At 46.9% G+C, this 18,067-nt stretch overlaps 1 protein-coding gene across 2 annotated transcripts in view; it reads left to right on the top strand.

The window, feature by feature from the left end:
* LOC129857906 (A disintegrin and metalloproteinase with thrombospondin motifs 2-like) overlaps positions 1-18,067 on the top strand; it is a 190,343-nt gene that overhangs the window by 1,777 nt on the left and 170,499 nt on the right. For both annotated transcript variants that reach the window (XM_055926592.1, XM_055926591.1), the window contains exon 2: positions 823-1,271. In XM_055926592.1, coding sequence (XP_055782567.1) covers positions 823-1,271 — 449 coding nt within the window. The remainder of the gene's footprint in view (positions 1-822; positions 1,272-18,067) is intronic.

The following is an 18,067-nucleotide window of genomic DNA, read 5'->3' as shown; positions in this document are numbered from 1 at the left end:
AATGTGGTCAGCCAATCAAAAACCTGATAAAAAAAAGAAAGTATATGAATGGTGAAAGCATGGATTTTGTTTGCTCGTTGTGAAATTAATATCCGACTAGTCAGTGTCAACTTAGAGTTTGTGACAGCAACTGTGTGAACTTATTACAGTATTATAGACACTGTGTCCTGGGATTTCCTATGATCTTCTATGGAGAACCCCTTACCTTCGACTCTTGTGTGGCTTGTGAGTGTCATAGAGCAAACGGCACACAGCCCATCAAGGAGGTGGGGTTGCATCTGGGTTCAGGGGTGGGGGTGTGTATGTTTGTGTGTCTCTGTGTTGGGTATGCTTATCTGTTTGAAGTCCATGCATATTTTCTCTGTGATCAAGAAGGGATGCAATTAGGAATGGAACATGACATCTCTAACATAACCCCTCCCCTTTTCCCTAATTCTCTTTCCCAACTCGGCCTATCTCTCTCTGTCTAATTTTCTTATTCTCTCTCATTCCTGCCCTTTCCTATCCTTCTCATCTCTCCCTTCCGCATCCCTTCCTCATCTCCCCCTTATCCTCCCTCTGCATTCCTCTCTCACCTCTTCTCTCCTTCCTCTCCTCTCCCATCCTATCTCTCCCACTAACCTCTCTCCTCTTCTCTCTTCTCCTCTGCTCTCCCTCACCACCATCCACCTATCCCCCTGTCCTTCTCCCTCTCTCCCTCCCCCTCTCCCTGCCTCCACCTGTCCCACTTGTCCCTCTCCCCCCTCTCCCCCCACCACCCTTTTCTCCCTCATTCCCTATCCACCTGTCCCTCTCCCCTCTCTCCCCTCCTCCAACCTCCAGACTCCCTGCAGCATGTCCTGGGGGAGTATGGACTGGTGAGGCCCGTGAGCGTGGACGCAGACGGCCGCTTCCTGTCCCACGCCGTGTCGGCCGGCCGGCCGGGGGTGGGGGCGGGGCAGCCCCATAGGCGCTGGAGGAGGGAGACCGGAGAGAACGGGGGAGGAGGAGGCGGAGGAGTTGAAGAAAGAGAGGAAATGTACGAGGAGGATGGAGGGCCCCGACACAGACAGCTTTACTACAACGTCACCGTCTTCGGCCGGGAGTTCCACCTGCGTCTGCGGCACAACGCGCGACTGGTGGCCCCCGGAGCCAAGATGGAGTGGCACGATGATAACGACAGCAACGGGACAGCCACGCGCTCCGAGCCACTGCAGGGAGACTGTTTCTACGTGGGCGACGTCACAGACACGCCCGGAGCCACCGTGGCAATCAGCAACTGCGACGGCCTGGTGAGTTTGGGTTGTTTGGGCTACTGTCGAGAATGTCTGTGTCCGCTGTGAACAGCGCCCATCTAACTGTCTCTTGGCACTGTTTCAGTTCTGTACTGCGTTTGACATTCGTCCCGCTCAAGTTGACTGCGCTGTATAGAATTTCCTGTGCGGTTCTTATTGCTGATTGGTGGCGCTTTATCGAGCTCTGTGCTTCATGGAAATATAGCTCATTTGACTGGATGCATTGTATTGGCGATGTTTCTGCTTTTCAAATCTCTTTTTGTCTGGTCGGGACTGTGTAAGGATGTTTCTCTCATATTTGATGGCCCGGAAGGCCTGTGGTGTGAGGTTATGAGTCGCCATTCCTATCCCAATCTTTAGATTGTGCGTGCTTATGTGTCAACAACTGCGAGAGAGAGAGAGAGAGAGAGAGAGAGAGAGAGAGAGAGAGAGAGAGAGAGAGAGAGAGAGAGAGAAGAGCCATGTCCGAGTTTCCATAGGAACGCCCAGTGCGTAGACAGAGAGAGAGAGACAGAGAGAGAGCGAGAGAGAGAGAGATGGAGAGAGAGAGAGGGAGGGAAACAGAGAGAGAGAGACAGACAGAAACAGACACGCAGAGAGAGAGAGAGAGAGAGAGAGGGGAAAGAGAAAGAACTCTACTGTGTAACCCCTTGACTTCTCTCTGGTGACTCAGCATGTTTCCTGGTTGACCCCAGGGTCCAGAGGTCATGGAGGGGTCATGTTGCTATTTTGTTGATGCTCCTACGTGTGTAGTAGCTGAGTTGTGTTCTACTTGACTCCACTTTCCACTCAGTCGAAGTCAGAGAGAGGTGACGCAGTAGTCTGAAGTTTGTTATACAGATGTCATGTGATATATTGAAAGAGGCTATGTGATTTGCTTGAGTGTGTTTATTGAAATGATCAAATCAAAAGATTAAGAGTTAGTTGTATTTCTGTTGTCAATGCAATGTTGGGTAGGTATTCTGAAGACTAAATCGACTGAGCGATGCGTTTGAGATCTCATGCATGGATATTTGGTCTGTGTGTTTGTCTCGGGGGGTGGAGGAGAGGGAGGCCCCGATGACCTGCATTTTTTGGTCTCTGTGGGACTGTGTATGTGTGTTTGACCTGCCTGCGGAGAAGAGAGGAGGAGAAGAGGAGAACAGGACCCCTCCTCTCAGGGAATAAGAAGAGGAGAAGGGAGGGAAAGAAGAGAAGGGTGGAGAGGATGTTCCTTCATTAGACCATTGTTCATTAGTCGACAGCCAACAACTGGAGCCGTTTAGAGCTGAGTACACTGGGGACCCTTTGACCAGCTGAGAGAGCAGGCACCCAGCCAGCAGCCACACAGCAGCCAGACAGCCAGCCAGTAGCCAGCCAATATACTGCCAGCATGGGCACAAGGGGCAGGCCCTACACCACCTCTCCACTCTGCTCTGGCCTGCCCCCAGCTCACTGCCTGGCCACTAGCCACAATCCAGAGAGAGGGAAAGGGAGAGAGAAAAAGAGAGAAAGGGAGAGTGAGGAGATGGGAATGAAGGGAGTGGCAGAGAGGAGAGGGGTGAAGGAAAAGACAGGGAGAGAGAAAAAGAGACAGAAGGGGAGCAAAAGCGGAGAGTAGAGAAACCAAGAGACAAGGAGAGAGACGGGGAAAGAGGGAGAATGAGAGCAAGGGTGGTGTGGAAAAATGAATGGTCTTTGAGGTGAATTGGTTTCTTGTGAAGAAAGAGTATGTGATCAACTGGTGAGGTCTTGTTGCGTAGTTGAGGAGAGGCAGCACAGTGGGGAAAAGGGCGTTGGAGATGGTGGTCATGTGGTGGTGGGGTAAAGGAAAATTTAATTACAGCATGACTGTAGTATGCCCCCTCCCTCAGACTCCCCCACATGTGGGAGAGAATTGGTTTTAGTGGAAGAATTTCAGTACAGAAATCCTAACCTAAACTTACCTAACCTAGCCTCTTGGAATATTTTATACATGCGTGTGTGTGTGTGTGTGTGTGTGTGTGTGTGTGTGTGTGTGTGTGTGTGTGTGTGTGTGTGTGTGTGTGTGTGTGTGTGTGTGTGTGTGTGTGTGTGTGTGTGTGTGTGCGTGCGTGTGCGTGTGTGTGCGTGTGTGTGCGTGTGTGTGTGTGTGTGTGTGTGTGTGTGTTTATAAACTTCGTCCCACTAATGGCTTTCCCCCTGGCCTAGCATACTCGGTCAAAGCTACAGAAGCTGTTCCGAAGTGTGTGTGTGTCATTCTCTGCTCTCCTGTATGCATTAGAAAGACAGCCGGGCTGGAGAAAGAGAGAGGGAGAGAGAGAGAGAGTGTGTGTGTGTGTGTGTGTGTGTGTGTGTGTGTGTGTTTGGGGATTTTTCCGTAGCAGAGGGAGAGAGAGAGAGCAAAAGATCAAGAGAGAGAGAGAGAGAGAGATGTGTGGAATGTACAGTAGAGTGTGTTAGCCCAGAGGACAAGAGAGGAAAGGCAGTTCCTGCTGTTCTTCTGTTTCCTGCCACCACTGTCCTCCTCCTCCTAGCCCAGACCACAGACATAGAGAGGGGGATAGGGGGAGGAGGAAGAGAAAGAGGAGGGAAAGGGAGAGAGATAGGAGGGAGGGAAAGGGAAAGGGAGAGAGAGAAGGAGAGATAAACAGAGCGAGAAAGAGATCTGTATAAACTTGAACTGATTGCCTGATCCCAACACATGGGACTGTACATAAATATGTTGTACTGTAAACTATTAAACAAAATAGCAGTCTTCATAAAGACATAGATTCTCACAGCCATCTAAACTTGCATTCCAGATGGACCAGGCTTGAGATAATCAGAGGGTGCAGCCAAATGATAGGGTGGCATTGTGTTGCCGTGGGAACATAGTCAGACAGGTATACAGGTATGGATTCAGCCAATAGGAAGGCCCGGAGAGGGAGTGAGGGAGTACTTCATTGGCTGGAACTGGAAGCTGGGCAGAGAGCATAAAATCACATATAGAACTGATGATTTATGAGATCTCTATGGGTCCCAGGCCTTTCTCTAATGTATGTCTCAATCTAACAATCAGACAGACAGAAAGACAGATTGACAAAGGGATGGACGAGTGGTGGATGGCAGACCTGTCATCATCCCTGCTAACCTTTAGAAACAGGTGGGAGAACACCTGGACAGCAGAGACATGTATTACACACACACACACACACACACACACACACACACACACACACACACACACACACACACACACACTGTCTCCAGCATATGGCAGATACATGCATGGTGAAACAAGTGTTGAGCTCAATTCAGAATTGAGAATGCCTCAAATTCTAATTCAATTGTTGAATTGGAATTTAATTTGAATTGAAGTAGTCAACAGGTTGTGATGACTTGAGTTAATTATATTGAGAGGATGTATTTGCTGAATGAATATATAGTGCAATGAATGATTTATTTGGCCACTTTTGTGTAACGTTTTGCCGAAAGAGTTTTGAATATTGAAACGTGTGGAAACAGGTGAAATGTGTGTGTGTTTTTGGGAATGATGTAAGGCTATGGGTTTTTGTGCTACAGGGACCAGTTTTTGTGCTTAAGCAATCGAGAAAAACTGTAAAGGGAATAGAATTGAATTCAGTGAAATGAAACTCAATTGCCTCTTCTATTCAATATTAGGTGTAGTCTATATAAATATACAGGTAACAGCCAAAATGAAGGAAACACCAACATAAAGTGTCTTAATAGGGTGTGGGGGCACCACGAGCCTGAACAGCTTCAATGCACCTTGGCATAGATTCTTCAAGGAGGGACGCGACACCATTCTTCCATGAAAAATTCAATAATTTTATGTTTTGTTGATGGAGGTGGAAAACTGTCTCAGGCGCCGCTACAGAATCTCCCGTAGGTTTCCCATCGGCTTGAGATCTGGTGACTGAGAGTGCCATGGCATATGGTTTAAATCGTTTCCATGCTCATCAGACCATTCAGTTGCCACTCGTGCCCTGTGGCTGGGTCCATAGTCATCCTATGGGGGCATAGCCATGGTAGCAAATATAAGGGCCTGCCCAGCATTTTTATACAGTTCATGACCCTAAGCATGATGGGATGTGAATTGCTTAATTTACTCAGGAACCAGACCTGTGCGGAAGAACCTGCTTTCAACATACTTTGTATCCCTCATTTGTGACTCGTCTCAGGAAACTCGGCGTATGTCGCTCGTCACTACTTCACAGGAGCGCCATTTGAGCGGAATCCATTTTTTTATTCATCAAAACAGAATAACTATTAAAGAAACATATGCATAACCGTGGTAGAAATTGAAAGAGAACAGTTTGGAGATTACGGGTAAATTATTGGACCAAAGGTGAGGACACGTGAGTTCACCTGACACAAGACCGAATCCAAACATTACCCTGTTGATACGATGTGCACTTTACATGTACTGTACGTTTCACAGCATTTGTCCATAACGTAATTTGAAAATACTCTGGATACATTCAGTAGCACAATAAGAATACTCATTGACATTTTGGAGTATGTGCAAGATTAGACAAAAACTATTACAAGGGCTTGAGTGAGAGGTCTAACGTGTGTCTCAACATGGCCACACACCTCTCCAGACTGTGCACAGTTCCTAAATCATTTCAATGCCTTCAACTATAAGGTACTTTTTGTTTTAGCTCTCTTAGCTTTGCCATTGAGGAACTGAAGCAAGCACACTTGTAGTTTTTTTGAATGGGAACACAGCCCTGTGTCCCCACCATCACACAGCCCTGTGTCCTCACCATCACACAATTACTGTTGTTTGTACAGGAACACAGCCCTGTGTCCCCACCATCACACAGCCCTGTGTCCCCACCATCACACAGCCCTGTGTCCCCACCATCACACAATAACTGTTGTTTAACGCAATCTAAAAACGTTCCATCATTTGAAGGCTTAATCTATTGCCAGCATGGTTAGCTGCAGTACATGATAAAATCTGATCTTACAGGGTTAGGCTTTCAAACGGCACTTCAGACAAAGAGATTGTAATTTTGATGCGCATAGAATGGAGACATGAGTGCATTCAAGTGTGTGTTCCGTGACTCATTTTCTTCACAATATGACACACACTCTGTTCAGGGCAACCCAGGGTATAACGCATGTCATCTTTGTTACTGTGGATCAAACATATTGATCATAAATGTTGATACTTTATATAACATGAGTTTTCAACTATGGAAACGGTAAGTGCACATTTGGACTCACGGGTGTGCGGTTTGCTTGTATGACATCAAAGTGGTATTTATATATTATAATCTTCAACGACTCATCTTTCAGAACACATTTCCCTCTGTCAGGCAGCGACAAATGTGCAAACGTAGCCCCATTCGCTGGAGGGATGGGGGCATCCTCTTGTCGCGCTCGGTTCTCAAGTTTATAACGGCTGTCAGTCAACACCCATGCAGCGCTGTGAAGCAGAGCACCTAAGTTCCTATTAAGGCGCTTGTCAATGACACGGGATGACAGTGTCTGTGAATGGAAAGGGCTACAATGTAGATGTATGTGGATATTCTTAGTAGAGGTCGACCGATTAATCGGCATGGCTGATTAATTAGGGCCGATTTCAAGTTTTCATAACAATCGGTAATCGGCATTTTTGGACACCGATTATAGCCAATTACATTGCATTCCATGAGGAAACTGCATGGCATGCTGACCACCTGTTACGCGAGTGCAGCAAGGAGCCAAGGTAAGTTGCTAGCTAACATTAAATTTATCTTATAAAAAACAATCAATCTTCACATAATCACTAGTTAACTACACATGGTTTATGATATTACTAGGTTGACTAGCTTGTCCTGCATTGCATATAATCAATGCGGTGCCTGTTCATTTATCATTGAATCACAGCGTACTTTGCCAAACGGGGGATAATTTAACAAAAGTGCATTCGTGAAAAAGCACAATCGTTGCATGAATGTACCTAACCATAAACATCAATGCCTTTCTTAAAATCAATACACAGAAGTATATATTTTTAAACCTGCATATTTAGTTAAAATAAATTAATGTTAGCAGGCAATATAAACTAGGGAAATTGTGCCACTTCTCTTGCGTTCATTGCATGCAGAGTTAGGGTATATGCAACAGCGAACTAATTTGCCAGAATTTTACATAAATATGACATAACATTGAAGGTTGTGCAATGTAACAGCAATATTTAGACTTGCGGTTGCCACCCATTCTATAAAATATGGGACGGTTCCGTATTTCACTGAAAGAATAAACATTTGTTTTCGAAATGGTAGTTTCCGGATTTGACCATATTATTGACCAACGGCTCGTGTTTCTGTGTTCATTATATTATAATTAAGTCTATGATTTGATAGAGCAATCTGACTGAGCGGTGGTAGGCAGCAGCAGGCTTGTAAGCATTCATTCAAACTTTACTGTGTTTGCCAGCAACTCTTAGCAATGCTGCTTCACAGCGCTGTTTATGACTTCAAGCCAATCAACTCCTGAGATTAGGCTGGCAATACTAAAGGGCCTATTAGAACATCCAATAGTCAAAGGTACTGTTGAAGTCAGATGTTTACATACACTTAGGTTGGAGTCATTAAAACTAGTTTTTCAACCACTCCACAAATTTCTTGCTAACAAACTACAGTTTTGGCAAGTCGGTTAGGACATCTACTTTGTGCATGACACAAGTAATTTTTCCAACAATTGTTTACAGACAGATTATTTCACTTATAATTCACTGTATCACAATTCCAGTGGGTCAGAAGTTTACATACACTAAGTTGACTGTGCCTTTAAACAGCTTGGAAAATTCCAGAACATGATGTCATGGCTTCAGAAGCTTCTGATAGGCTAATTGTCATCATTTGAGTCAATTGGAGGTGTATCTGTGGATCTATTTCAAGGCCTACCTTCAAACTCAGTGCCTCTTTGCTTGACATCATGGGAAAATCAAAGAAATCAGCCAAGACTTCCACAAGTCTGGTTCATCCTTGGGAGCAATTTCCAAACGCCTGAAGGTACCACGTTCATCTGTACAAACAATAATACGCAAGTATAAACACCATGGGACCATGCAGCCGTCATACCGCTCAGGAAGGAGACGCGTTCTGTCTCCTAGAGATGAACGTACTTTGGTGCCTAAAGTGCAAATCAATCCCAGAACAACAGCAAAGGACCTTGTGAAGATGCTGGATGAAACAGGCACAAACGTATCTAATATCCACAGTAAAACGAGTCCTATATCGACATAACCTGAAAGGCCGCTAAGCAAGGAAGAAGCCACTGTTCCAAAACCACCATAAAAAAGACAGACTACAATTTGCAACTGCACATGGGGACAAAGATTGTACTTTTTGGAGAAATGAAACAAAAATAGAACTGTTTGGCCATAACGACCAGAGAGGGGGATAGGGGGAGGAGGAAGAGAAAGAGGAGGGAAAGGGAGAGAGAGAGGAGGGAGGGAAAGGGAAAGGGAGAGAGAGAAGGAGAGATAAACAGAGCGAGAAAGAGATCTGTATAAACTTGAACTGATTGCCTGATCCCAACACATGGGACTGTACATATGTTTTGTACTGTAAACTATTAAACAAAATAGCAGTCTTCATAAAGACATAGATTCTCACAGCCATCTAAACTTACATTCCAGATGGACCAGGCTTGAGATAATCAGAGGGTGCAGCCAAATGATAGGGTGGCATTGTGTTGCCGTGGGAACATAGTCAGACAGGTATACAGGTATGGATTCAGCCAATAGGAAGGCCCGGAGAGGGAGTGAGGGAGTACTTCATTGGCTGGAACTGGAAGCTGGGCAGAGAGCATAAAATCACATATAGAACTGATGATTTATGAGATCTCTATGGGTCTATTGGCCATAATGACCATCGTTATGTTTGGAGGAAAAAGGGGGATGCTTGCAAGCCGACGAACACCATCCCAACCGTGAAGCACGGGGATGGCAGCATCATGTTGTGGGGGTGCTTTGCTGCAGGAGGGACTGGGTCACTTCACAAAATAGATGGCATCATGCGGGAGGAAAATTATGTGGATATATTGAAGCAACATCTCAAGACATCAGTCAGGAAGTTAAAGCTTGGTCGCAAATGGGTCTTCCAAATGGACAATGACCCCAAGCATACTTCCAAAGTTGTGGCAAAATGTCTTAAGGACAACAAAGTCAATGTATTGGCATGGCCATCACAAAGCCCTGACCTCAATCCAATAGAAAATTTGTGGGCAGGCCTGAAAAAGCGTGTGCGAGCAAGGAGGCCTCCAAACCTGACTCAGTTACACCAGGTCTGTCAGGAGTAATGGGACACAATTCACCCAACCTATTGTGGGAAGCTTGTGGAAGGCTACCCAAAACGTTTGACCCAAGTTAACTTCTCTAGTGTACGTGGGACGACATCCAGTGAAATTGCAGTGCGCCAATTTCAAAAACAGAATTACTCATTTATAAAAATTCATAAAACATACAAGTGTTATACATCGGCTTAAAGATGAACTTCTTGTTAATCCAACCGCTGTGTCAGATTTCAAAAAGGCTTTACGGCGAAAGCATGCCATGCGATCATCTGAGAACAGCGCCCAGCAGACAAATCATTACAAACAGTTACTAACCAAGTAGAGTAATTACAAAAGTCAGAAACAGCGATAAAATGAATCACTTACCTTTGATGATCTTCATATGGTTGCACTCACAAGACTCCCAGTTTCACAATAAATGTTTGTTTTGTTCAATAAAGTCCCTTTTTATATCCAAAAACCTCTGTTTTGTTGGCGTGTTTTGTTCAGTAATCCACAGGCTCAAAGGCAGTCTCAACAGGCAGACGAAAAATTCGAAAAGTATCAGTAAAGTTTGTAGAAACATGTCAAACGATGTTTATAATCAATCCTCAGGTTGTTGTTAGTCATAATAATCAATAATATTTCAACCGGACAATAGCTTCGTCAATAGCTTCGAAACAAGAAAGGTGCGCTCTCGGTCGCTCGCAGAAAACAGCTCTGGGGACTTTCCCAGACAACTCATTCAGATTGGTCTTACTGCCTCATTGTTCAGAATACAAGCCTGAAACATTTTCTAAAGACTGTTGACATCTAGTGGAAGCCATAGGAAGTGCAATTTGAGTCCTAAGTCATTGTGATCTGTATAGGCAGTCAATGGAAAACTACAAACATTAAAAAATTCCACTTCCTGGATGGATTTTTCTCAGGTTCGCCTGCCATATCAGTTATGCTATACTCACAGACATTATTTTAACAGTTCTGGACACTTTAGAGTGTTTTCTATCCAAATTTACCAATTATATGCATATCCTAGCTTCTGGGCCTGAGAAACAGGCAGTTTACTTTTGGCACTCTTTTCATCCGGAGGTGAAAATAGTGCCCCCTACCCTAGTGAGGTTAACCAATTTAAAGGCGATGCTACCAAATACTAATTGAGTGTATGTCAACTTCTGACCCACTGGGAATGTGATGAAAGAAATAAAAAGCTGAAATAAATCATTCTCTCTACTATTATTATGACATTTCACATTCTTAAATAAAGTAGTGATCCTAACTGACCTAAGACAGGGAATTGTTACTGGGATTAAATGTCAGGAATTGTGAAAAACTGAGTTTAAATGTATTTGGCTAAGGTGTATGTAAACTTCCGACTTCAACTTTATATGAAATACAAATGGCATAGAGAGAAATAGTAGACGCGTCATAATTCCTAATTCCTAATTCCTACTACAACCTAAAACTTCTTAACTGGGAATATTGAAGAACTGGGATATTGAACCACCAGCTTTCATATGTTCTCAAGTTCTGAGCGAGGAACTTAAACGTTAGCATTTTTACATGGCACATATTGCACTTTTACTTTCTTCACCAACTCTGTGGTTTTGCATTATTTAAACCAAATTAAGCATGTTTCGTTATTTATTTAAGACTAAATAGATTTTATTTATGTATTATATTAAGTTCAAATAAAAGTGTACATTGTTCATTTAGTTTTGTTGTAATTGTCATTATTGCAAATAATAATAATCAGTATTGGTATCGGCGGTGAAAAATCATAATCGGTCGACCTCTAATTCTTAGTTATTATATTTCCTTAATCACTTAAATTCTGTTCAATATGGGGAAAATACTACATTTCCCAGCGTGCATTAGTTTAACCTTCAAGTTGTTCCTCAAGATGCCTGAGGCCCTCAAAAAGAAGCCCAAAAAATTAAATGGTTGACGCCTGCTCATGTGGAGTTCGGCGCGAGATGACCATTAAACGTATTTCTGTGAATGCGCTTAGCTAGCCAACGTCGCCATGACATCACCTACAAGTTTGATCTGGGATTTCTATTGGAGACGCAGTTTTAAGCCTATCTTCATACTCTTATGTCTTTGACTAAGGTTTCCAGAGATATATATCCTTTGAGATCTGGAAGTGTGACCTGTCAGATTCAATAAAACTCATGTTCTGTGACTGAGTGGGATTTCTCTGAATTGCACTGAATTAAATTCTACTTCCTGTCACTCAAACTCAAATTCTATATCCTGTGGGGTGTGGCCAATTCAATTCGAATTTCAACTAAATTCCAAAATTCTGAGTTGAGAGATGTATGGTGATCACAGAGTTTTTCCCTCTCTCTTTAATCTTTTCTCTCCCTCGCCTGTAGTCATGGTTATGAGTGACAGGCGCTGTCTCGGGTTAAACCTGTCATGTTGCCTAGACGCCCCTGCTCTTTTTTTAAATCTCTCTCTCTCTTTCTGTCTCCTCCTCGTGCCCCCCATCTCTCTCTTCCCCTTCCCTCTTGTTCTCTCTCCATCTTCCACCTCTGTTTCTCGCTCCTTACCCCCCCCCCCCCTTTCCCTTGGCCACTAGCGGTAAAGACAGGGGGATAGCTCTCCTAATGATGCTATTAAAAGTGCCAGGGAGGAGAGGGGAGGCAGACTGCTTTTGTTTCTCGACACCCACAGATTCAGACCTAGATTACATCCCTCACTCAGAGAGAGAGAGAGAGAGAGACAGAGATAGAGAGACAGAGAAAGAGAGAGAGAGACAGAGAAAGAGACGAAGAAAGAGAAAGAGGCAGAGAATGAGACAGAGAACGAGAAAGAGACCGAGACAGGCAGGCTGACAGGCAGACCGACCAATAGGTCCACATGGCTCCTTTAGCAGGCTGTCTTCTCTTGTTATAGCGCTGTTCTATTCCCTAGTTAAGAGTTGCTCACACAAGTGGGGTTGTAGGTGAAGGGTGTTGCTCTCTGTCTCCTTTCTATGGAGGATGAACTGTTATGTTAGAAGCAGCACAGTGGGTTGTTTATAACATAACGATGTTAGACACAGGTGTTGCGTTTCATAGCCCGTAGATTCTGAGGTTGTGTGTGTGTGTGTGTGTGTGTGTGTGTGTGTGTGTGTGTGTGTGTGTGTGTGTGTGTGTGTGTGTGTGTGTGTGTGTGTGTGTGTGTGTGTGTGTGTGTGTGTGTGTATGTGTGTTATTAGTGCACAGCATGAGCTGCCAGATGCTCATGTTATTTTGGTATTTGCGTTGAAAATACTATTTTGTAACCGCCTCGGAATTCAGAAACAAGCGCAAAAGCTAAAGGCATTTACAGGTGTTCCAAATGGATGGTTCTAGATCCGATCGCATTTGCCAAGGTCCCAAACAATAGCTTTTAGCTTTTTGTAATGTGTCACGTTCCTGACCTGTTTTCCTTTGTTTTGTATTCATTTTAGTTGGTCAGGGCGTGAGTTGGGTGGGTTTGTCTATGTTTGTATTTCTATGTGGGGTTTTGTGTTCGGCCTGGTATGATTCTCAATTAGAGACAGGTGTGTATTGTTTGTCTCTAATTGAGAGTCATACAAAGGCAGCCAGGGTTTCACTGGTGTTTTGTGGGTGTTTGTTCCTGTGTCCTCACAGGACAGTTGAAGGTTAGTCACGTTTGTTGTTTTGTAGTTTGTAGTGTCTTGTTTGCTGTTTTTTATTAAAAGATGGCTTATTTCCCTCAATCCGCATCTTGGTCCTATCCATGCTCCTCCTCGTCTAAGGGGGAGAACAACAATGACTGCCTTTACAGAAACACCCACCACAACAGGACCAAGCGGATTGAGGAGAGAGAACAAGAACTAAAGCAATGGAGAGAAGAGGAATGGAGTTGGGAGCAAATTTTCAATGGAGAAGGACCCTGGGCTAAGGTGGGAGAGAATCGCCGCTCTCGGGAGGAGAAGAAGGCAGCCACAGCCCAGGAGCGCAGGTATGAGGATACGCGGCTAGCACGGAAGCCCGAGAGGCTCACCCAAAAATTTCTTGGGGGGGGGCTAAAGGGGAGTGTGGCGAAGCCGGGTTGGATACCTGAGCCAACTCCCCGGGCTTGCCGTGGAGTAAGAGGGCGTCGTACTGGTCAGACACCGTGTTATGCGGTGAAGCGCACGGTGTCCCCAGTACGCGTGCTTAGCCCAGTGCGGGCTATTCCACCTTGCCGCACTGGGAGGGCTAGGTTGGGCATCGAGCCGGATGCCATGAAGCCGGCCCAACGTATCTGGCCTCCAGTACGTCTCCTCGGGCCGGCGTACATGGCACCAGCCTTACAGGTGGTGTCCCCGGTTCGCCTGCATAGCCCAGTGCGGGCTATTCCACCTCGCCGCACTGGCAGGGCTACGGGGTCCATTCAACCTGGTAAGGTTGGGGAGGCTCGGTGCTCAAGAGCACGTGTCCTCCTTCACGGTCCGGTATATCCGGCGCCACCTTCCCACCCCAGCTCAGTACCACCAGTGCCTACACCACGCACCAGGCTTCCAGTGCATCTCCAGAGCCCTGTTCCTCTTCCACGTACTCTCCCTATGGTGCGTGTCTCCAGCCCGGTGCCTCCAGTTCCGGCACCACGCACCAAGCCTCCTGTGCGTCTCCAGAGCCCTGGACGCACTGTTCCTTCTCCCCGCACTCGCCCTGAGGTGCGTGCCCTCAGCCCGGTACCTCCAGTTCCGGTACCACGCACCAGGCCTAGAGTGCGCCACGAGAGTCCAGTGTGCCCTGTTCCTGTTCCCCGCACTCGCCCTGAGGTGCGTGCCCTCAGCCCGGTACCTCCAGTTCCGGTACCACGCACCAGGCCTATAGTGCGTCTCAGCCGGCCAGAGTCTGCCGTCTGCCCAGCGGTGCCTGAACGGCCCGTCTGCCCAGCTCCGTCTGAGCCATCTGTCTGCCCAGCGCCGTCTGAGCCATCTGTCTGCCCAGCGCCGTCTGAGCCATCTGTCTGCCCAGCGCCGTCTGAGCCATCTGTCTGCCCAGCGCCGTCTGAGCCATCTGTCTGCCCAGCGCCGTCTGAGCCATCTGTCTGCCCAGCGCCGTCTGAGCCATCTGTCTGCCCAGCGCCGTCTGAGCCATCTGTCTGCCCAGCGCCGTCTGAGCCATCTGTCTGCCCAGCGCCGTCTGAGCCATCTGTCTGCCCAGCGCCGTCTGAGCCATCTGTCTGCCCAGCGCCATCTGAGTCAGCCGTCTGCCACGAGCCATTAGAGCCGCCCGTCTGTCCCGAGCCAGTAGAGCCGTCCGTCAGTCAGGAGCCGCTAGAGACGCCCGCCAGTCAGGAGCCGCCAGAGACGCCCGCCAGTCAGGAGCCGCCAGAGACGCCCGCCAGTCAGGAGCCGCCAGAGACGCCCGCCAGTCAGGAGCCGCCAGAGACGCCCGCCAGTCAGGAGCCGCCAGAGACGCCCGCCAGTCAGGAGCCGCCAGAGACGCCCGCCAGTCAGGAGCCGCCAGAGACGCCCGCCAGTCAGGAGCTGCCAGAGTCGCCCGCCAGTCAGGAGCTGCCCGCCAGTCAGGAGCTGCCCGCCAGTCAGGAGCTGCCCGCCAGTCAGGAGCTGCCCGCCAGTCAGGAGCTGCCCGCCAGTCAGGAGCTGCCCGTCAGCCAGGACCTGCCGCCCCTTATCCCGGTGCTGCCCCTTGTCCCGGTGCTGCCCCTTGTCCCGGTGCTGCCCCTTGTCCCGGTGCTGCCCCTTGTCCCGGTGCTGCCCCTTGTCCCGGTGCTGCCCCTTGTCCCGGTGCTGCCCCTTATCCCGGTGCTGCCCCTTATCCCGGTGCTGCCCCTTCATTTAGGTGGGGTTAGTGGGAGGGTGGTCATTGGGAGGGGGATAAAGAAGCGGGGATTGATTATGGTGGGGTGGGGACCTCGTCCACCGCCAGAGCCGCCACCGTGGACAGACGCCCACCCAGACCCTCCCCTAGACTTTGTGCTGGTGCGCCCGGAGTTCGCACCTTAAGGGGGGGGTTCTGTCACGTTCCTGACCTGTTTTCCTTTGTTTTGTATTCATTTTAGTTGGTCAGGGCGTGAGTTGGGTGGGTTTGTCTATGTTTGTATTTCTATGTGGGGTTTTGTGTTCGGCCTGGTATGATTCTCAATTAGAGACAGGTGTGTATTGTTTGTCTCTAATTGAGAGTCATACAAAGGCAGCCAGGGTTTCACTGGTGTTTTGTGGGTGTTTGTTCCTGTGTCCTCACAGGACAGTTGAAGGTTAGTCACGTTTGTTGTTTTGTAGTTTGTAGTGTCTTGTTTGCTGTTTTTTATTAAAAGATGGCTTATTTCCCTCAATCCGCATCTTGGTCCTATCCATGCTCCTCCTCGTCTAAGGGGGAGAACAACAATGACTGCCTTTACATAATGTTATTCTTAGATGCTCTAAAAGTTGTGGTTACACATTCATTCACAGTGTTTTCTCACCATTCTTACCAGTTAAATACTATGCCTTTATATGTCTACAAATACAATCTGCCAGACCGTCATTCTAAATAAGAGTTTGTTCTAATTTCACCTGTCTTGTAAAATAAAGGTGTGCAGAGACTTTTGCCTGTTTCTCCAGCTTTGCCTTTTGCCTTCAGCACCTTCACAAATCAGCTTTGGGTGTGTGGTCGATTCTGCCTATTATGGTAAAATAAACAAAATAAATATTTAAATGGTTAGCTATGGAGTATTCTGCATTTAGTTCCATAGGATGACACATTCTCCTGGATGGCTGTGCCTATCACGGTCACTCTTGTTGCCGTGTAACAGAGGAGAGATACTCTACACTACAGTGTATACAGAGCTACCGTACTGTACAGTCCTCCCCATCCCGCTCTAGTATCACATGTCAACTGAGGATTTAACCATCTCAGTTTACAGCCAAGCCAGTCACATCAGGCAGGCATGGCAGTGTTGAGGCTGGGGCCTGATGATCACAATAATAAACTCCTACTAAGTGAAAATGACATGGCCATTTACCCTAGACAGCCCTGTAACACACACAGTCATTACATCTAAATTACATAGCCACAGAAAACCATTCAGCCAGCCAAGAAGGGGTGTGGGGGCTTGGGCCTCTCTATAGGCCTCTCTATAGTGTGTTTTTCATTTACCCACTGAGCCAGGGTCAGACGATGAGAAGCTCTTCACTGTAATCAGCTGAAATTGAAATGATGACATCAATTACAGCGCATCACCACAGCTGTTATTGACCCCGGTCGTCCCTGAGTGGTGGAGAGAGGAGGGGCCGCAGGGGCTGCAGGGAGAGTAGGGTGCAGGAGCACTGAGGCTGGCTGGATACGAATTAGCGAGAAAGAGAGAGACTCTGATTGCAGATTCCATCGTGCAGCGTACCCCACTCAAACACACAATTACTACATCTAGGGCTAATATCAAGCAGCCAGCCGGTAGGGACGCTCTGACAGAGGTAAGCCACTGCTACGGTAACCAGCTCAGAGCACAGCAGACTTTTAACACAGCTGTGATTACTGCCTGCCTCTCACTTCACCTACTGGACTTAACCTATTTCCCTCTCTGTCTGTCTGTCTGTCTGTCTGTCTGTCTGTCTGTCTGTCTGTCTGTGTCTCTCTCTCTCTCTCTCTCTCTCTCTCTCTCTCTCTCTCTCTCTCTCTCTCTCTCTCTCTCTCTCTCTCTCTCTCTCTCTCTCTCTCTCTCTCTCTCTCTCATAAACAATAACAAATGGTAGTAAATAATAATACAAAATTAAATCCCAAAATAACAACAACATACTCTCTCTCTCTTTTTCTCCCTCTATCTCGCTCTCTTGCTCTCTCTCTCGCTGTCTCTCTCTCTCGCTGTCTCTCTCTCTCGCTGTCTCTATGTGATCCCGTCTTCTCCCTATCACTCTCTCTCTCTCTCTTCCATTCAAAAACTGCTGGCACAGTGTGCTGGGAGAATCTGAGCGTGAGGAATAGGGTTCCCCAAAGAAAATGTATCTGTGATGTCACAATGAGGACAGTGGTGTGATCTGGACATGGAACAATGGAATGTATATGTGCCATCATAAAGGCCACAAGAAGAACAGTTTTTAACATGTCACAATGAGCACAGAATCTTGCTGAGATGTCACAAAAACACCTGATCAATTTGTTTTAATACATTCAGGCACATTTCCTTGGAAGCTGTATAAGCAACAGTCAGCTTGGCAGTCAATCAATCCATCAGTCCTCAGGCCATGGGGCCACGTAGCTAATTGATGCTAGCGACATCAGCATTTTCCGACAGACGGGCAGAAAGGCAGAAGGAGAGGACAGCGTTTTCTAGACTAGCACTAGAACAGGAAGAAACATCCTCTTAACAAGCCTCCTGTCTGTCTGTCTGTCTGTCTGTCTGTCTGTCTGTCTGTCCCCACCAGCACCGTCTCTCCTGTGAACGAGGTGGTAGCTGCTGTACCTCAGAGCTGAGGGACAGGTGTCTTTGTACTCGCAAAACCCTCTGTAGTGTGGAGTTTTCCCAGAGCCCTTTGTGTAGAGGTGTGTTTGTAATCTTCACAAACAGAATACATAAGAGAAGGGAGGGAGAGAGGCAGGGAAAGAGCAGAATAAAGAAGGGGGGAACCTCTATGT

This window comes from Salvelinus fontinalis, chromosome 6 (assembly GCF_029448725.1).
Source record: "Salvelinus fontinalis isolate EN_2023a chromosome 6, ASM2944872v1, whole genome shotgun sequence".
Taxonomy (NCBI): Eukaryota; Metazoa; Chordata; class Actinopteri; order Salmoniformes; family Salmonidae; genus Salvelinus; species Salvelinus fontinalis.
Note: the sequence above shows the minus strand (reverse complement) of the source record. Positions and strands in the feature narration are given on the sequence as shown.